The following is a 26,573-nucleotide window of genomic DNA, read 5'->3' on the forward strand; positions in this document are numbered from 1 at the left end:
TACATGAAATTAGATTACTTTAGAATCACTGAGCTCATTAGTAATTTGTTAAGTTAATACAATACTTTAAGACTACTGTCATGATAGGCAAACATCTTTTCTCAGTACACTTGAGCCAAATAAATTTATCCTCACAAAATTATGCTTAACCAACCAGAATTCATCAAAGTTCTCTTGACAGACACAGGTAACTATGATATTAGGCTTTTCAAACATGCACTTTCTTTAAAATTACTGTGTGCGTGTGTCCAGTGGAGGACGTGAGAGTTTGTACCACCTGCTGGACTGTAACTTTGAAATGATTTTGGATAAACATAACAGTGCATTTGACACGAGTGCATTTCCCTGAACACGTCGTGGTGTCGCGAGTTCGTTCAGGTGTTCAGTCTCAGGTTCCATTCGGTCTCTTTACGTCCCCCCCCCCTCGTCCCTTTCCTCTTTCCCGGTGGGGGTGTGAATTATTGATGGCCCCGCCCTCCTTCCTATTCAGTGTGCTGTCAGCAGACGCCCCCGACACAATAGCCCATCTCTGCAGGCCACGGCTGCGTCAGTCTGCTCTCCCACCTGCCTCCGGTCTGCTCTCGCAGCTGCTGCTGCTGCTGCTGCGCCTCACGCACAGGTAAGAGCCAACTTCCAACTGCGCTCTTCGCCTGCGCCGAGAGCGCAGACCTGTTTCTGCGCTTATGGACGCTAAGGGCGATTTTAATGGTGTTTATGCTATCAATGAGAGTTGACATGGGTCAGTGACATAATGTTTTCAAAGCAAACATTTTAATAGTGAAAAAAAAAAACAGATTTAATGTTCAACAGTACCTACTGGATCAAGTATGGCATGGCATACTTGATCCAGTGCAGTCACCTTAATGTGTTTCAGACAATAAATGAATGAATGTAATTATGAATGTAATTCAAGGCAACAATACATTTTTTGCAATTGATCGATATTTAGATTGGGAAATTATGAATATTTAGCCAACCTGTGATTTCAACTATGATTTCATGTGGGGAAAAAAAACTTTATTCTATGTTTCAGTCAATAAGCAGAATTATTATATTTTAGAACTAAATATAGTAGTTATATATTATATCCACAGCTGGTATATATCAAATGATATGAAGGAATTATATAGCATTGGAGTTAGGTTTTTTTGCCAAACACGCACTCACAGACATACTTATGTTGCTTGTGATTCTATGACCAATGTGATTTTACTGGTGTAATTAGGGTGACCAGATGTCCCGACAAATATTGAGACAGTCCTGATTCACAGCACAAGCATTGCTCCTTTTTCCCAAAAATAATCAGGATGCAGCTTTTCTCCAAGTGATTAGACAGATGGTAAGTTTTGGTGGCTAAAACGCACTGTATATCTGAATATATTTGTATTACAACAGAAATACTTGTTCGGTGTGATATATCTGACACATTATTTTTCTTTCTCATAGCCAGATTTCTGTCTTTATGCAGCACGCATTTATATTCCACTAATACCTCTGCCCACCATTGAAGAATCTGAACTGTTTCAACATGTTTTATAATTTTCAGGCTTGATAAAATGCATTCACTTAATGTAAATAATGCTGTACTTACGTGCAGCACATATTTTCCCTGCAATAATTGTTTCTATGTTTCTTTCTTGTTCTCTTGTTGTAATGTCTTGTTCTCTTGTTGTCAATGTCTTTTTGAAAGAGGAAATTATGCTGTACTGTAGGACCCTGCTTCTGCTGGCGGTGGCACATTCCAAGTCTCTCCAGACCGGCGGCAGCGTCTGTGAGAAAGGCTGTGACTGCCAGGGTGAGTTCAGATTCACCAACTGCTCCGACATGCTCTTCGCCCGCGTCCCCGGCGACATCCCCCCTCTCACCGAGCACCTGGACCTGTCCCGGAACCGGCTCTCCCTCCTGCCCGCCGGGGCCTTCCGGGGCCTGCGGCGGCTGAGGGTGCTGCTCCTGAGCGACAACAACATCAGCCGCGTGGCGGGCGGGGCCTTCGCCTCGCTGGAGGGCCTCCAGAGGCTGGACCTGAGCCGGAACCGCCTCTCCGCCCTGGGGGAGGGCTTCTCCCTGGGCCTGGGCTCCCTGAAGGAGCTGCAGCTGGGGGAGAACCGGCTCACCCGCCTGGACGGCCCCCTGCGCCTGGACGGCCTGCAGAGGCTCGACCTGAGCGCCAACGCCATCGGCTCCGTCGGGCCCCGGGCCTTCGGCCTCATGACCTCGCTGCGCCGGCTCTACCTGCGGGACAACCGGCTGGGCTTCCTGGGCGACGGCGTCTTCTCCATGCTCCGGTCCCTGGAGGTGCTCCACCTGGAGGGCAACCGCATCGACGGCACCGAGGCCGGGGTCTTCGCCCCCCTCACCGGCCTCGCCCTGCTGGACCTGACGCGCAACCGCCTGACCGCCGTGCGCTTCAAGGCCTTCCTGGGCATCCGCAGCCACAGCACGCGCGTCCTGCTGGCGGGCAACCCCTGGTCCTGCGACTGCGACCTGCAGAGGGTGTTCGGGAAGCTGCGCGGCGTGCGGCGGCTCTCCCTGGACGACTACGGCGACCTGAGCTGCGCCGAGCCGCCCGAGCTGCGGGGCTACCGGCTCGCCGCGGTGGACGCCGAGCTGTGCGTCGCCGAGACCGTCACCGTGCTCGTCATCACCGTCACCGTGCTCATCACCGTGGCGGCCGCCGTCTTCATGGCCGAGAAAACCAGGAAGAGGCAAATGGGCGAACGCCCGTCCGAGGACAGCAGCGTGGTCTACCAGTACCAGACCTAGGGGCCACTCTGCAGCAGCGTGGTCTACCAGTACCAGACCTAAGGGCCACTCTGCAGCAGCGTGGTCTACCAGTATCAGACCTAGGGGCCACTCTGCAGCAGCGTGGTCTACCAGTATCAGACCTAGGGGCCACTCTGCAGCAGCGTGGTCTACCAGTACCAGACCTAGGGGCCACTCTGCAGCAGCGTGGTCTACCAGTACCAGACCTAAGGGCCACTCTGCAGCAGCGTGGTCTACCAGTATCAGACCTAGGGGCCACTCTGCAGCAGCGTGGTCTACCAGTATCAGACCTAGGGGCCACTCTGCAGCAGCGTGGTCTACCAGTACCAGACCTAGGGGCCACTCTGCAGCAGCGTGGTCTACCAGTATCAGACCTAGGGGCCACTCTGCAGCAGCGTGGTCTACCAGTACCAGACCTAGGGGCCACTCTGCAGCAGCGTGGTCTACCAGTACCAGACCTAGGGGCCACTCTGCAGCAGCGTGGTCTACCAGTATCAGACCTAGGGGCCACTCTGCAGCAGCGTGGTCTACCAGTATCAGACCTAGGGGCCACTCTGCAGCAGCGTGGTCTACCAGTATCAGACCTAGGGGCCACTCTGCAGCAGCGTGGTCTACCAGTATCAGACCTAGGGGCCACTCTGCAGCAGCGTGGTCTACCAGTACCAGACCTAGGGGCCACTCTGCAGCAGCGTGGTCTACCAGTATCAGACCTAGGGGCCACTCTGCAGCAGCGTGGTCTACCAGTATCAGACCTAGGGGCCACTCTGCAGCAGCGTGGTCTACCAGTATCAGACCTAGGGGCCACTCTGCAGCAGCGTGGTCTACCAGTACCAGACCTAGGGGCCACTCTGCAGCAGCGTGGTCTACCAGTATCAGACCTAGGGGCCACTCTGCAGCAGCGTGGTCTACCAGTACCAGACCTAGGGGCCACTCTGCAGCAGCGTGGTCTACCAGTACCAGACCTAGGGGCCACTCTGCAGCAGCGTGGTCTACCAGTACCAGACCTAGGGGCCACTCTGCAGCAGCGTGGTCTACCAGTACCAGACCTAGGGGCCACTCTGCAGCAGCATGGTCTACCAGTATCAGACCTAGGGGGCCACTCTGCAGCAGCGTGGTCTACCAGTATCAGACCTAGGGGCCACTCTGCAGCAGCGTGGTCTACCAGTACCAGACCTAGGGGCCACTCTGCAGCAGCGTGGTCTACCAGTACCAGACCTAGGGGCCACTCTGCAGCAGCGTGGTCTACCAGTACCAGACCTAGGGGCCACTCTGCAGCAGCGTGGTCTACCAGTATCAGACCTAGGGGCCACTCTGCAGCAATGTATAAGGAAATATGGAAATAAATAAATAGCATCGAAACGTGGGAACACCCCACCAAGCTCCTTTAGGTCTTCAACAAAAGATTACATTTTAAAACTAGAGGGAACTAAGCATTTTCAGATAGGCCTCCAGTTTGATGGAATAATCTGCCAGATCTGTTATTTTTTATTTCTGACACTGTCATATGATTTACAAGCCCTTTTTAGAAACGTGCTTTGAATCTCTGTAGGACTATCTATTTTAGCTACATTACCGTTTCCTTCTTCTTATCTGTTTTATTGTTTATTTATTGTCTTTTTATGTTTCGTTTATTTTCTTTTATTGTGTAAAGCATTTTGTGTACCATGTAAGAAAAGAAAATGAATAGCTCGATAAGTATTTATTCTCATTGCATGTCACTCTGTAATCTCACTCTGAAAAAGCTGATTAACATGTTTATTCTGTAATGCACTGCATTAACTTTGGGAGATAACATGCAATGGCAGAACTGGACCACAAACACTTTTACTGAACATTTTCAGATGGAATTTCCCCTCTTGATATTTGTACAAAAAATTTACAAAAAAAAAACAAACAACTGGCAACCTAATCTGCGGGGAACATGTTTTGAAAAACTGGGAACTTTTATTACAGGACATGCATTTTCAAATATGCGATGAGTGCATAATGTAATATATAATACTGTAATATATACTCTACTGTCAATATAACTTTGTCCTGCTGTCAGCTGATTCAAAACACAGCTACCAGAGGTATCCAGACTCCTTTTAAAAGATCATTTAAATTATTTTCATTGAACAGCGCTATCACTAAACATATGACTGAGAAGCTGACCTCATATGTCCCAATAGATTCTCAGTCACTTTGTGTCCCAAAATCCACTGACAAACAAAAGGTCACTTGGGTTTTCAGTGCAGGTCCCCAAGTTTGACACCCAAATATTGGGGCTGGGCAAACTCCCGATTCAGATCTCCAGATTCCACATCTCCAGTGACTTCTAAAGGCAAATGTTAAAGCTGTATTTGACTATTCAATGTTATAATTTCCTAGTTTTGGCTTTATTTATACAGTGCCCTGTTTTGGACAAAGACATATTTTTTATTTGGAATTGCAGCATTTTTACACATTGCATATATAAATATATATATATAAATTGCATCAAATCAAGCAATAGGATTGGTTCATAGCCGTGGTATATTAACCATATACCACAGCTATGACGTCTAATTCCTTTCCACAATTCAGTATCACTCCCCGTCTGAGAAAAAAAAAAAGTTAAAATTGTTTAAATTACTTTCATATTGCCATACTTGGTGACCGTTTTATAAAAGCAATAGCTCACTTCAGGCCATGGTTATATGGTTATTATATCACAGCTAAGGGGCAACAAAGCTTTCTTCCAGTCCAGTTTTTTTTTAATTCCAGTCCAGGTTTTTTTCTTTTCTACCAGTCCAGTTTTTTAAAAATTCCAGTCCAGGTTTTTTTTTTCTTCCAGTCCAGTTTAATAACAAGTTATTTCTCAGTAAAGGGACACATCGGCCTTTTAAACAGTTCTAAAATCAATGCGCTACAAAATCCAGCATTCTAAAGCAGTTTAAGCACTGTCAAAAATGATGATTTTGGTTCCATATGTCAATTTTGATATTTTTTGATATTATAGATTTTTTGATATTATTGATATTTATTTCATATTACTTCTATAGTTTCATAAAATGAACAAACTAAAGGTAAATAACTAAATCTAGGCTATAAAAATCAATAATTATAAAATGGGCAGCTCAAATCAAGCAATCTGATTGGTTCATAGCCATGGTATATTAACAATATACCATGGCTATGACGTCTAATTCCTTTGCACAATTCAGTATCACTTCGCGCCTGAGGGGGAAAAAAAACGTTATAACAAACTATGATAGATAGTTAGCGTGTACGTTGTATAGCAACCGCCTCACACTATGTGCAGGCAGCCAGGAGGGCCTATTTTATTTTGAACATTATTATTTATTAATAAAAACTATTTAAATTGGAGTGTGTGTCTATTACTTTCATATTGCCATACTTGGTGACCTGACCATTTTATAAAAGCCACCGCTTTACGTTGGCCTGAACAACGCCCCTTAGCTGTGCTATAATAACCATATGCCGCAGCCTGTCATGAGCTATTGCTTATATATATATATATATATATAAAAATCCTTACATATGTTTGGGGTCATTTTTTTACTAGAAAGTCCAGGTCTCAGGTTGCTGACCAAGGCAACCAGGGCTTCAGCTCAATGTCCTGTTACTTCGTGGTACTCATCATGCCACTGATCTTAAGAGCAGCCCCTGGTCCACTGGCAGCAAACAGCCTCGAAGCATGAATGATCCACCACAATATCTGGGGTTCTTCTCCTTGATGGTAAATGGACTGCATTTATATAGCGCTTTTATCCAAAGCGCTTTACAATTGATGCCTCTCATTCGCCAGAGCAGTTAGGGGTTAGGTGTCTTGCTCAAGGACACTTCGACACGCCCAGGGCGGGGTTTGAACCGGCAACCCTCCGACTGCCAGACAATCGGTCTTACCTCCTGAGCTATGTCTCCTTGCATGCATCCTCGTTTTGATGCCACACATAAAGGTCCAATTTAATTCCCGTCTGACCTCAGCATCTGGTTTCAGTCATAGTTTCATAGTTTTTTTTAGCAAAGTTCAGATTCTTGAATCTGTCAGCTGCTCTCAGTGAGGGCTTCCATTGTAGTGCCCTTCCAAAGAGCCTGTTGGTACAGAGGTGGAAATGTATGACTGATTTTGTTTAAGTTTAAAAAGTGAAAAATATGCTCTATTGTATTTTACCCAATTTTTTTTCCCCCAACATAAAGAACACACACACAGGCATGCACGCACGCGCACACACACACACACACACACACACACACACACACGCAGATGGCATCACCAAAGGCATTTCATTATGCCTGGAGTAATCGAACTCAGTGACGATCAAACTCTGCTTTGCTCCACATTCATGTGGCGCCCCTGCCGAGACCTCAGAGAAATAAAGTTAAAGTTATTCTTTTCATCTTACAGAACTACAAACACGTTTCGCACAAAAGGAAATGCATACCCGGTGCATCTCTTGGGGGAGGTACCCCATTCAGAAAGGTTCCCTCAGGCCCAACAAACTCCAGAACTGAGCCATGCATTCAGCATGCATTTCACTCATAACACCGCTGTTTCATGGCCGCTGGACGGTTTTAGACGCAAAGCCGGTCTGTGAGAGAGCGGGAGAAGGCTCCAGGCAGAGCAGAAGTCCTGTGTAACAGTGAGTCATCACCCAGTTTCAGAATATATAAATATGATGCGCAAGCTAATGAGATGTCAAAGTTAAAGGTTTTAGACACAGAAACCACTGTGGCTTTCCTCTGGAGAAGAGCTGACAGCCCCAGATATGATGCTATTTGCTTCAAAAGGCATTTTGTTACAGAATGCTTTGTGAACGTGAGGCTTGTGAGCAGCTTTGTGAGTGCAAACTTACCCCACCGGGCCTTGAAGGAGCCACTGAAGGCTATCTGTGTACTCTTAGTAGGTTTAGCAGGTCAGCTGGAACCAGTCCTGGTGCTATCTGACAATGAGGAGGCTGTTTGACGGTCCCTCCATTTCCAGCAAAGAAATTGATATTAAAAAGGTTATCATGAGTTTTCTCAAAAGATGTTAACAACGACCCCCAATCATTGGATTTAAAACCTCTGAACACCACTGACTTTGAGGTTTTACCACGCATATCATTCTACAATGTATTTGCTTGTCAAGAAAAAAAACATTAGAGGGGGGCTTCTGTGTGGTTCAGCCAGTTAAGGCATCGTTCTAGCGCACGGATGAGCTTCACTGTCTCAGGACTGAATCTGGACCATGGGCAGTGTAGACTCGGCACCAATCAATTGGTGATTACATTGACCAGGGTTCATTTGGATAGGGTCTCTCTCTATAGTGACCCCCACTGGTTAATCAGCTGCCCATGAAGGGTCTTCCTCCACTCTGGCTGTGGCCGCCCAGTATGAAAAGAGGCAGGTTGCTGACAGTGCATTTTTGTGAGAGAACCACAGATGTTCCTCGCTCTTCCAAATGGCCAGCGGGGATTATCTGAACTGAATGCAACTGCAAATAGCTAACTGGACATTCCAAATTTGGGTGGGGATTAGACATGAAATTCTTCATAAATAAGCAAATAAATAAATAAAATGTAGGCATTTAATATTAATTAATTAATTTCACTTCATTTAATCCAGAACGTTCAGGGTCACGCCGAGGCAGAAAACCGGCAACAAAACAACACTTAAAAAGTATCTCACATCAGATCTCAAAAAATAGAGTTTAATGTTCATGTGCTGTATAACAAATTAAATATATTAGTGTTTACAAAACATAACCCAACAGAACATTTCTTTGCTTACAACAGTGATGAGAACGGATGTACAATTCAACTGACAACAGACACTGTTGTGTCGCATGGATAAAGGTGCGCTGCTCCACGTCAAAGCAACTATAACCCCATGTCCCTGCAAAAATCATAACAATAATAACAATAAAATAAAGTATAAAAAAATTATCATTTGAGGACAGTTACTAACACATAACAAATTAAGACTCTTGATAATCACCTTTAACAAAGGTCGTTGGTGGTTGCATATGCATTGCATTGTTGGTGGTGCATTCTTGTTATTGGTGAGCCTATGCAATTGCCATTAATCAAATTATTTTTCAACCAAATGCACCAAAGCTTTTTACTTTTCTAGACGGATAAATGTTCTTATAAACAAATACACATACCGCATTTAGCAGGCTATATCTTCTCAGTTAAAGAAGTTGCCATCATTCAGTAATCAAATCAGTATTACATTTCTCTGTGAAATATATTAAAAATGACCCTCCAAAATGAACTGACAGGTTGTCTAAAACATTTCAAATTAAAACATGAAACCATTGGTTCTCATTCAAAGATGAATGAATGTTAGATTGACATTTCAGGTTAACATCAATATCCAAAATGGAGCTACAAATTTGTCAACAGATTATTACAAGAACCCTTTCTCTTTCATTTTTATCTAACTTTCCTTTTCTCAATAAACATTTAATAATGGATATTAAAAATATCAAAGAGCTGTACACAAACTAAACTGTTTCATATTTCCATGTGAAGATATAAGAATAAATAAAATCACAAACCGTCCACATTTACATTAATAGGTCTATTGCAAATTGGACTTGAACAACTAATTTAATCAGTGTTTGTGAATTCATCATCTACAGCCAATTGAATTAATCCATGTGTGCATATTGTAAGCTTGAACAACAGGGAATCTGATTGGAAGCTTCATTTCATCGATCAGGGAAAGGAGAAAAATGACTCATCAATGACTACATGAAAAAAGGACACTCACGGCCCAACAAAATTCACACCATATTCAACTACTTTGACAACACTTACAATGACATACTTATTCATTGAAAACATGATAAGTGTTGGTTTACATCTTTGCTAATTCTAACACCACAAAACATTGCATTTAGAATCAAGCACTGGTGCATATCAGCTACAGGTTGTGGTGGAAATCAGCCAGACCTCAGACTAAGAATACGCTACTCAACACATAAATACTGTACAGTGAACAATCCCAGAGAAGGGACAACTGGACATCCACTCGGTTTCTAAAAAACAGCTATTCAGTATTGCTATCCTAACACGTATAATATTGGAATCAATTTTGTATAATACAAATGATGTAGTGACAAACCCCTGCTTTTTTAGATGCAGGAATTATTTTTCATTTTCTAAAAATATGTACAAAATAATTATTATTTTGTAAAACATCACAGATGATTTCATAAAGAAACCTTTTCCCAATTCCAGACCTATGTTCAATCAACATTTGTCCTTATCATTGAACTGCAAAAGAAAAGAAAATCCATGCCTTGAACTTTTACTAGGTGAGCTAATTTTGGTTATCACTGACCTTTTTAAAACAAACTAACATTTGCATTTAAACACAAATGCTGATTGAATCCAGTTCATACTTTAAAGAGCACTGCCTTCCTGAAAAGGCCAAAGACACAAAGACAAGTTATTTATTGTGCTCCCTCTTGATGACATTTGAAGAAACTTTGTGTACAATAGTCTTCAGCGAAATAACACATGTATAGAAGGACTACTACAGTCCAATATTGTCACATAGAAACAGTGGGTGGCTGAAGCCAAAGGGAAGAGACTAGGAGTGTCTTCAGAAGGTACTGTACAGCCAATGAGAAGAGACCAGGAGTGCCTTCAGAAGGGGTTACAGTCCATTAGAAGAGACACTAGGAGTGTCTTCTGGTGCTTGCTAAGGGATCTAGGTGCTTTGGAAAAAACTAAACAAGTAAAAGAAGGTATTTTTCTTTCTCGAGGCAACATTGGTTGTTAAGGCTCTACTGTAGCTGTGCTTGTTTAGTATTCTACGACGGACAAAGTGTGCTCAGTAAAAACGAGGAGGAGAAAGGATCCCCAGCGCTATCTGGAGTCCTCAGGTTCCATTTTGATGGTCTTCTTGTCAGAGAGGTTGAGCACGTGGTGGGAGAAGTCAATCCCATGCCCGTTTTCTGGAATACGAAACACACATCTCCGTGAGTACTTTCAGCTGACCAGGATGTAAACCAAGGCCTGTCAAATAAGGTACAAACCAGGGCCTGTCGAATAAGGTACAAACCAGGCCCTGACGAATAAGGTACAAACCAGGGCCTGTCGAATAAGGTACAAACCAGGGCCTGTTGAATAAGGTACAAACCAGGGCCTGTTGAATAAGGTACAAACCAGGGCCTGTTGAATAAGGTACAAACCAGGGCCTGACGAATAAGGTATAAACCAGGGCCGGCCTGTCGAATAAGGTACAAACCAAGGGCCTGACGAATAAGGTATAAGCCAGGGCCGGCCTGTCGAATAAGGTACAAACCAGGGCCTGACGAATAAGGTACAAACCAGGCCCTGTCGAATAAGGTACAAACCAGGGCCTGGCGAATAAGCTATAAACCAGGGCCGGCCTGTCGAATAAGGTACAAACCAAGGGCCTGACGAATAAGGTATAAACCAGGGCCGGCCTGTCGAATAAGGTACAAACCAGGGCCTGTCGAATAAGGTGCAAACCAGGGCCTGTCGAATAAGGTGCAAACCAGGGCCTCAGAGCTTAAGCACTCTTGTGTGAGATGGGTTTAAGTATGAACTTAATGTGAGCATGTGATGCGTTTTTGTCAATCACATGGAAGCTGATTGTCTTATCAGCATGGTGTATTTGTGTAAATGTGACTCATGTAAAGTCACAGGTAAATTCATTGGCTCTTCATTCAGCCACGCTCATCAAATTGTTGATCAAACTTTTATGATGCTCAATCCAGAGTCTCTCTGGTGGTGTGGCCAGCATCCTCACAAATGAAACAAAGGAAATGTATTAGCTGAACTGCATTTGTTCTTTTTGGTAGGCATCACCCTAGAAGGCACACCTGTTTGCGCTTTGCGCATAAAATGTGTTATTGTGTGTTATTCTGTACTATTTTTACTAAATATCATATGCTGTGGCACTTGCTGTTTTCATTTATCGTACGCAGTTACTTTGCAGCCTGTTTTGTTTCAGAAAGTGCAAGTTCATGTGAGGGGGCGGAACACAGCTGCTATAATATTCCGGTCTCATTTCAATTATTTCACATTTAAAGTTCGCTGTAAAAGTCATCAGTCCATCCATCCATCAAATTTTCAAAACCACTTATTCCTGGTCAGGGTTGCAGGGGGAGCTGGAGTCTTTCCCAGCATCCAGTAGGCAAGAGGCAGAATAGACCCCGGATAGGTTATCATTCCATTGCAGGGCCCATACATTATTCAATCACACACTCAATAGTGCCTTATGCAGAAAACCATGAATAAGTAGTTATTTATAAAAATGCAACTTTGACATGGATATGATTGCATCTCCATGTAAAGTTTACACTCAATGGAAGTTAATTACCTGCTGGTTATGTGGAGGTACAGATTTGAGGGCTTTGTGCGAATGCTCAAAGTGGGCTGGTTTAAAGATGCACCACTTTAAACCAACGCAAGCAGCTTACTTTCGTCTCTACTTTCATATATCAAGAGTAACACAAGTTGGGATCTCAAGATTTAAATCCAAGATCGTTCTTCATAAACGAGGCCCCAGGTTTGCCGAGTTAAGTGTATATAATTTAACAGCCTTAATCAGTCAGTTGAACTCAGCGACAGAAATGAGCAGAACCCTTCTGCAAAGCCGGGACGATTCGCACCTGTGGACGGCGTCTTTCCGTCCCCGGTGGAGTGGCGCCTCTTGAGCTCATTGGCCAGCTGCTTCCCCAGGGGCGTGTCCCCACGGGCTCCGCCCTGTCTGTGCCCAGGCACACGCAGATTCAGAGGCCTCTCCGCTGCAGGGCAACAAACACACACACACACGCCGCACTTGAAGACCCGGGATAAACACACATCCCCTTTTTACCGCTCCCTTTGTACAGGAAGACACAAATTCAGGTCCAGGCTCCTGGTGCTCCAGGCGGTCATCGAGCGAATTCCTCAGACATAAAGAGTTGCGCTTTGCTTCAATTAATCTGAAGGCCTCTTCAGCTCGCGCTGGCTTACAGCGGTTACCCAAGCAGTTCAGAGCCTGAGGGCGGTCGCAAGGCTACCAAGCAGAACTAGAACACGCTGTACCCTCCCCCGCTTTTTCACATGCGTCCCCACATGAGATGGAGGAAGGGGGGAGAGGTTGGGGGCATTTGGAGTGCTCAGCGGGCTACAGCCAACCAAGTTTCCTCTTTCGCAAGATGCATTATCTAACATCTGCTGCACATAGTCTAGGGGTCCAGGAAATGACAGTTCACAGTTGGAAAAGTAAAACGAAGACGGGCAAAAACATGAAGAGACGACCATGACCGTGGCAGCCTTCTAAACATTCCAGCCAATAGGTGTCAAATATCAGAAAGGTCTGTTAAAATCTTGACCTGTCAGGAGCCATATTCCCCAAGAATGATACATATCCATATCACACATTACCCAGCCGCTGAAAAGTTTGCAACCCTTGTATATGCTTCTACGGTTACACAGAATTCACCATCATGCAACAAACATTTGAATGATTTTAACAATAAACAACTATCGCCCTGAAGACTGAAATTGTGAACCCTTTGCTAAACTTAGATCCCTCAGTACCAAGTCCAATATCAAATCTTCCATTCATATATATTGGATATATATATATGTATATATATATATACATTCTCTCACTCACACACACATTTTAATGTCTGTATAATTTTCTGCTCTCAGCCCTGGGGGCCCCGCCCCTCAGGCACACAGTCTCTGCCCCACGCACAGCTGTCAGATAAATTGTAGAAATGAAAGCATCACTCAGACTGGAAAATGAGAGAATCGTCAGTCAGTAATGAGAGCTGTCTCCTCACACCCACTCCCCTTCCTCCCCCATCTCTACACTCAGACACCACTTCCCTCCACCTCTTCTTCAGGGTGACCGGGGGTAACAAACTCTACCTGAAACACTACGTTTTCCGAAACGCCAGGAAGAACGACCGTTATTTTTCCCCGCCAAGCCTATGCGATACAGCAGAGCGGGCTCTCCGCGGAGAGTGTGCGTGGCGGCTGGTCGCCCCGACCGTACCGTGCTGTTCGCTGGCTGGCTCGGAGGAGACGCCATTGCTGCTTTTCTTGTCCGAGCTGTTCCTGAGAGGCCCCGAGGGAATCCTCCAGTCCAGGGCCTGCAGCCTCTCCTGAGCCGACGCGTCATGGAGGATCTCCATCTGCCTGGTGAGCAGACGCTCCAGCTGCACCTGCAGCACACAGACACACTTATTACTGACACAAGATACAGCATGCCATAAATACACACACACGCACACACACACACACACAGACAGCCACACAGTCACACTTATTACTGACACAAGATACAGCATGCCATAAATACACACACACGCACACACACACACACAGACAGCCACACAGTCACTCTTATTACTGACACAAGCTACAGCATGCCATAAATACACACACACGCACACACACACACAGACAGCCACACAGTCACACTTGTTACTGACACAAGATACAGCATGCCATAAATACACACACACACACACACACACACACACAGACAGACAGCCACACAATCACACTTATTATGGACAGAAAATACAGCACACCATAAACACACACATACACAACTTCCTACTGACACATAATACAGCACAACATAAATACACACACACACACACAACTTCCTACTGACACATAATACAGCACAACATAAATACACACACACACACAACTTTCTACTGATACAAAATACAGCACAACATGAATACACACACACACACACACACAACCACCAGGTGGCAAATGTGAGCACTCTAATCCATGAGCACATGTGAGGACTCCAATGGCCTGTCTATGCTTCCTGTGGAAGTTGTAGCTGTCTCCCTGCTCTAGCCGCTAGCACTACACTAGCTTTTCTCCTGAGTAATGTTTTATTAAGACCATCACAACTGATTATTACGCATACACCCTTGCTTGAAAAGGGATTTAGACAATCAGGTATGTAGTGTATATATCACTTATAGCACCATAGAACCAACCCACTGCACTCTTCCCAAAATTTAGTGTAGGTGTTAGAACAGCTGCCCGTCAAATAGGCGACCGGGGTTTGTGTCCTGCTGGCGGCTGTGGTCAAAACTTGTCATCATACAGTACGTACATGTAATCCTATCTACTATGGGTTTTCATCCAAATACAAATAGGAATACAAATAATTTTTGGACATGAATAGGTGCAGATACAAATTCATATAATGATATTCTGTCGCACCCCTAATGATTCGGATTGCCACTCCACTGTTTGCTAGGCTACTTTCTCTGTGGGGTAGGATTTCTAACAATAATGATTAAAAAACTGCTTTCAAGATAACCTTAACTTGTATTTCAAAACATTTCGCTGTTTTACAAATTTAATGCAAGTTGCCTTTGCTTAAATCTATAAACAGCAGCCACTTCTATCCTAATGGGTTAACAAATGCATGCTGTTTATTCATCAAAAATATTCAATTAGCTACCCAACTTTAACATGTATTTCAAAACGCTTATCTAACCTATTTTACATGTCAATATATATCAATCAATGATTATAAAATGGGCAAGAGGGTGGGGTTTTATAAGCCCCATGGATTTTATGGAACTTGCCAATCATCTGTCAAATTAAATTTTTACAGAAACCAAATCATATGACTCTCTCTAAAGAACTTATATTTGAACAACCAGCCAGCCTGGATTTGAATAGCTTTTGGTCTTTTGGGAAAGATATACACATCCTTCATCCCCTCCCCCCACATGCCTGCAGTAGCAAAAATAAATAAATTTAAAAATCCCAGTAAGTGCTGTACAAGCAGTTAAGCATTAATTTTCCCTCAATCTTTACAGGTAAAATTACAACAAAGCAAACTACCATTTCATTGGCCAGGCAACAAGATGTCCACCGATTGGTCAACTGTGTAACACCATCCTGCGCTGCTCAGCCAAAAGTTAAATTAGATCAAACTTGGTCTCATCAGGCGGGTGGGCGTGTGCGTGATGCAAGCACGAACATGACATTTTCTGGAGAACTAGCCCACGCCGCTCCCCGCCTGCCAGTCCGCCCCGCCCTGCATCCCTGCTCGCCTCTCACTGAAAATGAACCGAGCGACTGCGGCATCCCGTGTAAAACGCCCTCAGCGCTCAGCTCAGGCCTGCACCTAGCTACGTGCTAACAGAAAAGTATCCAGACCCAGCCTGAGTGTAAAACGCCCTCAGCGCTCAGCTCAGGCCTGCGCCCAGCTACGTGCTAACAGCAGAGTATCCAGACCCAGCCTGAGCAACTTGCTGCGGCTGCAAGCTAATTGGGGGTGAGTCACAGTTCTGAGTTATTTTTAACCGACCTTGTCAAAGTTGACCGAACTCGACAGCCAGTCATAATGAGCGTCCATGGTTGTCATTATGAACACTGGATAAGGAATAAATAAAAACCTTTTTTGCACCAGAGGCGTGATGCTGACGTTTATCCAGTGCTGAGGATCATGGGATAGGCAGGCCTAGCCTCACAACTGAACAACCCCAGAGAGAAAGAGACCGGTGCTCGTGTGACTGAAAAGCCGCCAGGCTGACAGGCAGACGGCTGCTCACGTTCCCTGCCCTAGTGTCCTCGGTTACCTGGATGTTCTGGCCTAGAGTTTCCTCCCCTTTCGACTTGGCCTGCACGAGCTGCTCCCTCAGCGTCTCCTGACGCATGTGGATGGCCTGCAGCGCCTCCTGCAGGTCAAAAAAGCCCTCCTGAAGGGAAAGACACAAAAACATAAATAGGCAAAAATGCAGGCTCCTGTCGGTAAGCACAAAGCATTACAGCATTACTTCACAAAAAAAGTTCAGCTCCTCAGTACCAACACCCCTGTCAAAGCCATGCTGTGAGTCATCGTTTCAGGACATGAAAGATCTGCTCCTGGTCTGAGCACGTCAGAGGAAACTACGTATAACGAGCTCCACCCTGTACCCTACACAAGAGACCAGCCCTGGAGATTCCTGGGATGCGCAAGAGGATTGATCACACTCCAAATTGTTTATGTTTACATTACATTACATTACATATATTTGGCAGATGCTTTTATCCAAAGCGACGTACAAAAAGTGCATTTCATGGTCATAGACAACTACTAAACAGTTCAGTTGATCACATCAAAGTGTAGCTCTGTCTCTGTTCGTTGTTGGCTGCAGTGGGAGTGCAGTTCGTTGTTGACTGCACTCTTGTCTCTAGCCTCTCTCGCTCTCTCTCTCTGGGTCTCTCTCTGACACCTGGGAGGAAGTTCACGCAGGTCATGTAGACGCAGACCAGCCATTGCCCACACTGGCAGATGACGGCGATGATGTCGCTCTGCCACACCTTTCAGCTACATTCCTCGTTTTCTTTTCTTTAACATCCCCCTGTCTGTTCCGCCCGCCCAGCAGAACCTGCAGGAGTGGGCGTGTTTATGTGCGTGCGTGTCTGTAATTTTGCCGCCTCAGTCGGCTCACGGCAGCTGCACTTCTGCATGGGCGTGGGTGATTCCTAGTGCTGCACGCCCCCGCAATGGCGTCACAGACACCTCAAGACTGGGGGGTTAGCTCGCGGTCGATCTTATTTGGACTTTCCGTCTACGGCGCGGTCCGGGGGTGCGGAGGGGGAGGGCGGCGAGCATGTTGGCGGCCTCCGCGACTAAAAGCCCAGGATATTCACCCAGAAACTGAGGTTGCAATACAGCAACCGTACAGGATTTTCAACATCCCTTCACCAGTAAAAGTCCAGGCTATTCGTGCAAAAGCCAAGGATGAAATTCAGCACTGTGCAAATTTTTAAACGCCCCTTCACTACTAAAAGTCCAGGAAATTCACCTAGAAATGAAGAGTATAACGCAGTGCTTCACAGGCAACAATGTGCAAACACTACCACAGCATTCAACAAACTGCAAAACCAGAACAGACCGACTAGAGAACCAGACTACATTCATACCCAGATATGAAGGCCCGTTACCTTGTTCGCACACTACATGGAAAAGATGTAAATACGAGTGGAACATTTCCAGATATTAAACGTAAGCCACCAGTAACTGAAACCCGTCCAACCTACACACTTCCAACTGTGAGCAGAAACCCGTGCTGTTAAAAGGATGGCGAAAGGCGGGCGCAGAAATGAAATTAATAACCGAAAAACAGGAGTGGGCGCAGGAAGCCTACTGATGCCCTGTCGGCGTGTAACAGCTAATAGCACCTTTCCGCCGGGTCGCGTGGCGAAAAACCACAGAGTTTCCATCCCTGTCGCGTGTCGGCGTCAGCGCCAACAGAGAAGCGAGGCAGCAGAGAAACGAGCGAACCCCTGATCGTCCTGAGACGCTGACCGGACCTGGACGCCAATTATGGGATGGCGGGAGTTTCCAGGACACGGACATCAGATGCTTGGAAACAGATCAAGTATGTTGCCATAGGGAGACGAATGGAAGGCTGCCATGAGCAACACGGAAAACAAAAGGGCCCTTTACACTAAAGAAAATAAGAGCACTAAAATGAACAGAGTTAAATTAACTCTTGGTTATATAAAACATTCCACAATGGAAAAGTCAGTAGAATTTGAGTGTCAAAATGAAACTGAAGGACAATTAATCAAAGAAGAGAACAAAATAATAATAATAATAATAATAATAATAATAATAATAATAATAATAATCATCATCATCATCATCATCATAATAATAATAATAATAATAATAATAATAATCATAATAATAATCATAATCATAATCATAATAATAATAATAATACATTTCTTCAAAAAGCACCTGTCATATGTCATGTTGGAAATGCATGACATTTGCGTGCTTCTGGAAGCGAGAGCACCAGCAGCGCCGTGTTTAGAGAACAGGGAGCAGCTCGGCGGTTAACTTTTTCCAGTGAACTATAGCTTCCTACGCATCGCCACATTAGGGCTTGTGGGATAAAACCACCCCTACTCGCCCACGCATCACACCCCAGCCAAGAGCAGCTACTCAAACAATGAAGGCCACAGAGTCACGCCCCTGCCTGGTTCACATCCTTCAGCGCTGTCGAGGTCTGCTGTTGCTCAATTCGTGTGCAACTGGTAACAGGCGGGACAGGTGAAGCAGTGAACGTTCCATCATTTCACAATCACAGGGCAAACAAATCAAGTGACTTTCTATTTATACAATATTCTCAGGAATCACGAGGAATCGCAAATCTGCTTTGTGGAGGTCCATACTTCCAGCCATCAAAAAAAGCCCTTTAACATGACATGCACGTTTGAAATGAAAGGTATGTAGGACGGAGTGTAGCACAGTGGGTAAGGAACTGGGCTGGAAACCGAAAGGTCACCGGTTCGATTCCCGGGTAAGGACACTTCCGTTGTACCCCTGAGCAAGGTACTTAACCGAAATTGCTTCAGTATATATCCAGCTGTATAAATGGATACAATGTAAAATGCTATGTAAAAGTTGTGTAAGTCGCTCTGGATAAGAGCATCTGCTAAATGCCTGTAATGTAATGTATCTTTTACCCTCACATAAGCCTCTCCTGGCTGCACATCCCCAAAACAGACTGAAACACCCAACATACCTCTGCTTTTATTCTCTTAGGAGATGGCTCGTCTCTGTCTCCACAGCGTGACCTGGAGGAGGGAGAGAGAAAGAGGGGCTTTTATTCTAAATTAAGGACGGAGTGTAGCACAGTGGGTAAGGAACAGTGGGTAAGGAACTGGGCTCGTAACCGAAAGGTCCCAGGTTCGATTCCCGGGTAAGGACACTGCCGTTGTACCCTTGAGCAAGGTACTTAACCGGAATTGCTTCAGTATATATCCAGCTGTATAAATGGATACAATGTAAAAATGCTATGTAAAAGTTGTGTAAGTCGCTCTGGATAAGAGCGTCTGCTAAATGCCTGTAATGTAATGTAATGTAAATACGGTGAAATTAAAGAAATGTAAAAAAATGAGACTGTGGTCTCACAACCTGCGATGCACTTTTCCCCCCTGCAATTTGGAAAGCCCAACCCTATGTCAGCGCTCGTAGCTGGACCCACGGCTACTGATCCGGGGGAGCGCAGACGCTCGCGTGCTCTCCTCCGGAGCGCGACGCCCAGCCCCCGGCGCCGCACGGCGGGCCTGCGCGGACACGAGCCGGAGGACGGCACTTCCTGCGCGGCGTTAGCAGCCCGGTCTGGCAGGAGTCCCGCCCACGAGCGGACGACGTCACCGGCGAACGCCGATCCCGGCCGACCGAGCCCCTCCCCGATCCACTAATCCGCCAATTACGCGTCACCCTGGGGCTACCGGCTGCAGCCGGCACAGGCACGGGCAGGATTTGATTCTGGGCTGTGGGGCTCATCCACGCACAAGAACAAGAGCGATACCATCGCTGGGTGAGCCACCCACCCACTGCCAAGCTATTCTAAAGGAGATATCCCTCCTGAAAATGTTTGAAAGGGGACTGTATTGTATCACTTGATTACAAGTACAATATCATTTTGGAATAGAGCATGCCTGAATAAAATAATTCCAAATTTACTTGGAGTGGTGTCAGTGTCAAAATCATGCTGTACATCCCAAAACAAAGACCTGAAATCAGACATGTGTGTTCAGAAGCACTGAAAGATTTTCCGTCCTAACTGACAGCCAGGAATCCAGGTGTCACCTGCGCTGATCATTTGGATCCAGGTTTGGCGTCAGAGATTGAAACATCTCCCGTGGTCTGACAGTGAAACAGAAAGCTGACGTTCTCACAGAGGGAGATTACGCCACATGCAAACCCCAGAGAGCCACTAAAATGCAGAGAAAGCAGAACTGAGCCCAGGAAATGGATAATATTCTATCTCAGCGGTGCCGTAGAGGGGTGCAGGTGCCCAATGACAAAGACGGCGGTGGAGAAGTGGCTCACTTGCTGGTCCTGTAGGTGTACTTGTAGGTGACCTCCCTGGAGATCTGGCGGGCCAGGCTGAAGAGCTCGTCCCGGCGAGCCAGGAGCCCCACGTCCTTCATGCACAGCTGAGCCGCAGCCTCGTTCACCGTCAGCTGCGCGGAGCGGAGACACGAGGTGTAATAAAGCATTCGTAACACGGTAAAAAAAAGAGTAATAGAGGGTTCATAATGCGGTTATGAAGGTTTTGATAATGAACGGCAGTCGAATGTCATTTCCTGTTTTTAGTACAGCTGTAAGGGCGCGTATACATTTTTTGGCATTGTTCTTCTGACACAGAACTGTGTGCGTCATGCGCCACGGCAACAACAGAGGAAGCATTAGTCATGGGCATACGCAAGCATTCTCTCACGGACTCCAGCACTGAGTAACATACTCTTTCACAAGTCTTACACACACACACACACACACACACACACATATGTACACACACACAGGCGCACTCACAAATGCACACACACACACACACAAACATAAACTCATACACACATATGCACACAGACACCGACACACTCACAAACACACACACACACACACACACATACACAGACACACACAAACACAAACTCATACACACATATGTACACAGACACAGGCACACTCACAAATGCACACACACACACACAAACATAAACTCATACGCACATATGTACACAGACACTGACACACTCACAAACACACACACACACACACACACACACATACACAGACACACACACACACACAAACTCATACACACATATGTACACAGACACCGACACACTCACAAACACACACACAAACTCATATACACACACACACACACACGCACACACTCGCGTGTTTCTACCTCATGCAGTGTCAGGTGTTTGCCATCCTTCCTCTTGGAGTCAAAGCGGCCGTAAATGGCGCTATACTTGCGGACCTCCTCCTCCCTACGGGGCTCCTCCTCACCCATGTCCAGGATGTGGCTGATCATCTTGGCCAGCTTCTTGTTGCCCCTCAGCTGCTCCCTGACCTCGGCCAGGTCGCCCTTGGCCAGGGCGGGGCCCATCCGCTCCACGCACTCCGCCACCGACCGCACGGCGGCCGCGTCCAGCGCCTCCAGCGGGTCGCGCGGGGACGAGGGCGACCCGGCGTCGGCCGGGGACAGGCTCCGCTCGCTCTCCGTCCCGTGGCCCGCCCAGAAGCGGGGCTCGCCGCTGCTCGGCGGGGGGGAGCCGCCCGCCGCGTTGCCGCCGGCCGGCTCGGCCTTGCAGGGGTCCACGCGGGCGGCCGCTGCCGCCGCGCACTTGGGCGCCTTGGCGTGCGGCTCGCGGGGCGAGCCCTCGGGCAGCTTGTAGACGGGGATGCTGCAGACGGGCAGGGCGGCCAGCGGCTGGTTGAAGAGGGCGGGGTTGGTGACCCAGTCGCGCAGCGCCTTCTGGAGCCGCCGCACGTGCAGCGGCTTGCTGGCCATGCCCACCAGCGCCATGATCTCCAGGAACTCCTCCTCGCCCGCCTCGCACAGCTGCTGCACGTCGTCGCCGCCCTGCTGGATGAAGGCATCGTAGTAGTAGAGCAGGTTGGCGCGCTGCAGGATGCGGTAGAGCTGCAGCTCCCCGAGCGTTCTGGGTAAAGCCGCCGCCATACCTACAAACAAAACAAAAAAAGGGGGGGGTGGGGGAGGAACTTAACAAGGGTGTCCACTGGAGGGGGCTGCAAAAAAAACCCCAGGAGAAAAGAGAGAGGTCAGGAGGAGGAGAGCGAAAGGGAGAGATGCAGAGATAGAGCGAGAGACTGAAAGAGAAGCGAAGGTTGGCCTGGCTATTTAAGTGTATGGTGTGTGCATGGCCCCCCGTCCTGGGGCAGAGAATATAAAAGTGTCTGTCAGGCTCCTGGCTGCTGGGAGAGCCACATACCACACTCCACCTCTGCAGCGAGCGTAGGTGTGCCCGCTCGGCACAAGCCCTGCTTGTTTGCGCTGCGATTGTTCTCTGATCTCGGCTGCTGGGGATCTCCACACCGGGCCCAACCAATAAAAGGAAGGGGGAGGGGTGTGGGACTGGAGAAACTGGGGTACCTCTTTGGGAGCTGGACCTTTTTTATTTTTCCGTTTAATGCAACTCATTTTATCTATACATATAACAATGCTGCTCAGCCTGACCCAGTGAGTCACCCACACTGCAGAGGCCACAGTTTTTATTTGCATGTCAGCACTGAACTTCTGCTCATGTTGATGCCTTTCTTCACAATCTATGACAAACTATGATGTGAACAGAGTGTCTGATTGGTCTGATTGACACATGTAGTAGAATAACAATAGACATCTCTCATCTCTGACAGTATCACAAGAATGTTTTTTCTCTCTCTTTCTTACCTTCCCTCCCTCTCTCTCTACATCCCTCCCTTTCTTTTTTCTTCCTTTTCCTCTCTTCCCCATTCGTGCTCTCCTTCCTTGTTGGCCTCTCTCCCCCACATTTCTTGCTCTCTCTTCCTCTCTTCCCAAATTACTGTCTATCTATCTGTGCATGTCTGACTCCAGACTGATCCAGACAGCGGTTGGAGGCTCTCAGTGTTCTCCAGCCCAGCAGGGCAGCACCTACACACCCTCACACACCCTCACCCTGCTGCTCATGACACAGAGAATAGATAGAGGCACAAAGGTTATCCAGCCATATGTGTGTGTGTGTGTGAGTGAGTGAGAGAGTGAGAGAGAGAGAGAGAGAGAGAGAGAGAGAGAGAATCACAATGGGCAGAATCACAGTGTGGTTTTGCAAGGAGAACAACTACAGCAACCTCTCCAACACAGACTATGCATGCTAGTCTTCTTTTCAGCTTAACTAATGACTGACTGACTGACTGACTATCTGTACTGTCAAGCTGAAGGAAGCCTGCAAAGCAGTCAAGACATGAGACCGTTCATGGCATGTTGTCTGGACATCTCTGTGGGCCACGGCATACAGGACTGGTCCTGCGTGTTCCTCTCATTCTGGCTAAGGATCATGACCCCCGCTTCCTTGATCTTTTCCAACTGTACCCTTGTTAAAACAATATTAAAACACTTCACTGACATCATGCAAAGTTAATCATGCCTAACGCGAAACCCGGTGTAGGCCAGAGCAGATATTCAGCAGGCGGAGAGGGTAATTTGGCCATCTGTGAGACTAAAAGAGGATGATGAACCTCTGCTCCACAACAGCTTGTTGAACCCATTTGTGAATTGCTTGAACGGCGCGGCACTTAAATCAAAAATTTAATCAGAGCATTCCCTCAGTAGTATAAGGCTAGGCTAACCACGGGAGGCTAGCCCGGGGCTTCACAGAGTCTATGGAAGCACACTTAGCACACAATCACATTGCACAACAGATGACTCTCGATCAATTTATTGAGAGCAATACACAAGAAGTGGAGGTAAACTACAGCTATCAGGCCAAGAGATAATGGAAAATAATAAAGCTAATAAAGCTAATAAAAATCATATTAATACCATCAAAAGGCAAAAATTATCAAGTAGTGCTAGCAGCACCTAACATTTGAGAGTGCAATATTTGAGTCTGTCAATAAAACTGAGTGAACCCTTACTGTGTGGAATCTTGACCATTAACAAGTAGGTCTACACAATTTTATGACAGATTCTTATCTACAGTGTTTTCTCATCTTCATACTATATCTATCTACCATGAAAGAGTTGATTAAGATCAAGATTACTTTCCTCAGAGCAATCACAGGTACTAACAATTTTGAAAATCCAGCTATGACCTGAGAATGAAAATCCGCGATAGGAGTCGGAGCTCTCAAAGTCAACTGACCACTTCGCTAACATCTGCAATACCACGTATAAATGAATAATCAGATAACCAACGCAACTTCAGCACATTAGAAATAGTCTTACCTAGCAGGAGCATGATTCTTCTGTCAATCTCTGACAACGGTTCTTTAATTGACAGTGCTGACAAAAAAGCCAGCACACACTGCGCGCAACATTTCTGACGCGGTAGCTGGCAGATTAGCCGCATTCGCGTTAATGGAATGTTGCCAGCTTCTTCACAATAAGAAACTACATGTTCAGACTGGAATAAACTAACATACTCACCTCAGATATAACCAAAGGATGTAACTGGGCCACGGAGTAAGAGCTCATAACAATACGTACCAAAATAATTTAACAACAAAATAAATGTTCTGCAATAAATGTCTGAACAAATGAGCGAATTAATTTATTACTGAATGAAGGAGTGAACTATTATTATTATTAGGCTAATAATAATAATAATAATAATAATAATAATGTCGGGGGTGAAATAAATTAGGCTATGGTGAACTTCTGTAGCTGCAGGGTTGGCAACGAAAACACCTTTTGTTTGGATACCAGAAATGAGCAGGACACAAAATCGTTTTAATTTTTAGCGCTTTCAGAACCTCTGCCTAATACGTGCATACAGCCACATGTTACCAAATTATTACCTCTGTCCTGCCCTGGTCTGCATGTTGGTTTTTGTTCCAACCAATTCTCTTAGATATAGTTTTCTGGTACCTCTATCAGTTACGCTGGTTCACTCCTGTACTTGAGCACAGTAAAATCTTTAGGGTGCACATGTGGTCTGCGGCTGTACCTCGTACTTATACAAATGTCAGATCAAGATATGATTGCGCTAATTAAATAATTAAGATCTGAAGTTTGCAAAAGATCCTGAAACGGATTAGCCCTTGTTGCACGCCCCTGTCCAAGAGCATGATTTTTTTTTTTAAAAACACGTTAATTGGGGACTTCAACTGAATGCGGTGGGGTAAGAAGAAAGGAAAAGCATATTTTCCATCAGCTATTAAATTCTGTCTTCACACAGCAACTGCTTGACGCCCACCGGCGCCTCTTCTGCGTTTTGGATTTCACTGGGATTCACCCACACAGTAGAAATACGTCCCGTCCCTCCTGCCAGTACGGGCAACACTACGCTGTCTGTATTGTAGAAGCAGCATGCACATGAACTACAATAATACAAAGCGCAGCCGGCTCAAATCTACGTATGCAAGTCCAGATACAACAATCCGAAGCAGGCATTTTTTAAACATATCTTTGCACGCCACCTACCTTTTCTTATTTTCCCCCTAAGAATGTTCTTGTATTGCGTTCCCAGGTGTCCAACCAGGAGTTCTTGTTAATAGCTCTGTCAGTTTTTTTGGGGACGACTCCTCAGACGTCCTACGGGAAGGGGACGATGTGTTTCCCCGCGTGCGGGCGCTGCCTCTCAGCTGCCGACGTGCATTCAGTCTGCGTTCAGTTCGCAGTCTTCGCGATATCCTTCGCACTGTCAGCACATATGCCACTGTTTAGCTATTTAGTACAAAAGGCCCAGGAACGATTGGTTTCCCCCTCTTCCCCTACTGCTAGAATTGGGATATTCCGCTCTTGCTACACTGCTCTCTCACTCCCACGCAGCCGCGTGACGCAGATCCTGGCGTGGGCGGCTGCTGGGCGTGGGAGGCTGCTGCATGGAATACCGAGCCTCGTGTCACACCAGCAGCCAGCGGGGAGTCAGGCTCCAGCGAGCCCGCGCTCTCGCACACGCACACGCACATGGTCGTTAACAACCCTATTGACCTCGAGTACAACGTCAGTAATCTAACATATTCAAATATAGGTTTGGATTCCCCTAATATGTACCCTCACCTCTGCTGTACCCTCCCAAACCTCCAGGTGTTTGTGCTTCTCGACTACCTTGCAAATGTGTTCTAAATATATTACATCATGTTTATTAGACTACTCTCATACTTTCTTGTTTTTGGATAAACAGTTTAATTTACAGACTCCTTCCTCTCGAAACGCACATACATACACACATGCACATGCATACACAGGTGCACACATGCACACACATATTCGCACACATAGATGTGTGTACTTATTTTGAAAAAAAAATTAAACTTTCATGATTGAATATATTTTAAATTACATTTAGATTTGTTTAGCAATATAT

The 26,573-nt window shown here is 46.0% G+C and overlaps 2 protein-coding genes across 3 annotated transcripts; one reads left to right on the forward strand and one right to left on the reverse strand.

The window, feature by feature from the left end:
* The first annotated feature begins 1,169 nt into the window (after positions 1-1,169).
* Positions 1,170-2,934, forward strand: LOC118214533 (chondroadherin-like protein). Its single transcript, XM_035394567.1, has one exon. It carries the CDS (start codon positions 1,579-1,581, stop codon positions 2,761-2,763), a length of 1,185 nt encoding a protein of 394 aa, XP_035250458.1. The 5' UTR covers positions 1,170-1,578; the 3' UTR covers positions 2,764-2,934.
* A 5,477-nt stretch (positions 2,935-8,411) lies between these two features.
* On the reverse strand, positions 8,412-26,137 carry LOC118214590 (NGFI-A-binding protein 1-like). 2 transcript variants are annotated; one of them, XM_035394676.1, is made up of 8 exons: positions 25,688-26,137; positions 21,467-22,248; positions 20,599-20,732; positions 19,283-19,334; positions 16,340-16,459; positions 13,765-13,933; positions 12,383-12,517; positions 8,412-10,696 (listed from the first exon to the last, which is right to left on the reverse strand). In XM_035394676.1, exons 2-8 carry the CDS (start codon positions 22,244-22,246, stop codon positions 10,608-10,610), a joined length of 1,479 nt encoding a protein of 492 aa, XP_035250567.1. In that variant the 5' UTR covers positions 22,247-22,248; positions 25,688-26,137; the 3' UTR covers positions 8,412-10,607. The 2 variants fall into 2 exon arrangements, with proteins under 2 accessions (XP_035250567.1, XP_035250566.1); XM_035394675.1 differs by lacking the exon at positions 25,688-26,137 and adding an exon at positions 24,491-24,656.
* Between the last annotated feature and the right edge of the window lie 436 nt (positions 26,138-26,573).

Source organism: Anguilla anguilla, chromosome 15 (genome assembly GCF_013347855.1).
Source record: "Anguilla anguilla isolate fAngAng1 chromosome 15, fAngAng1.pri, whole genome shotgun sequence".
Taxonomy (NCBI): Eukaryota; Metazoa; Chordata; class Actinopteri; order Anguilliformes; family Anguillidae; genus Anguilla; species Anguilla anguilla.

Bases quoted from the DNA above. Each gene is read 5' to 3' on its own strand.
- LOC118214533 (XM_035394567.1), top strand. From the start codon at position 1,579: ATGCTGTACTTACGTGCAGCACATATTTTCCCTGCAATAATTGTTTCT.
- LOC118214590 (XM_035394675.1), bottom strand. From the start codon at position 24,614: ATGCGGCTAATCTGCCAGCTACCGCGTCAGAAATGTTGCGCGCAGTGT. The intron at 20,733-21,466 runs GTAGAAACACGC...CGCTCCGCGCAG, and splicing joins AACACCTGACACTGCATGAG to CTGACGGTGAACGAGGCTGC. The intron at 10,697-12,382 runs GTGCGAATCGTC...TTCGTATTCCAG, and splicing joins CGGAAAGACGCCGTCCACAG to AAAACGGGCATGGGATTGAC.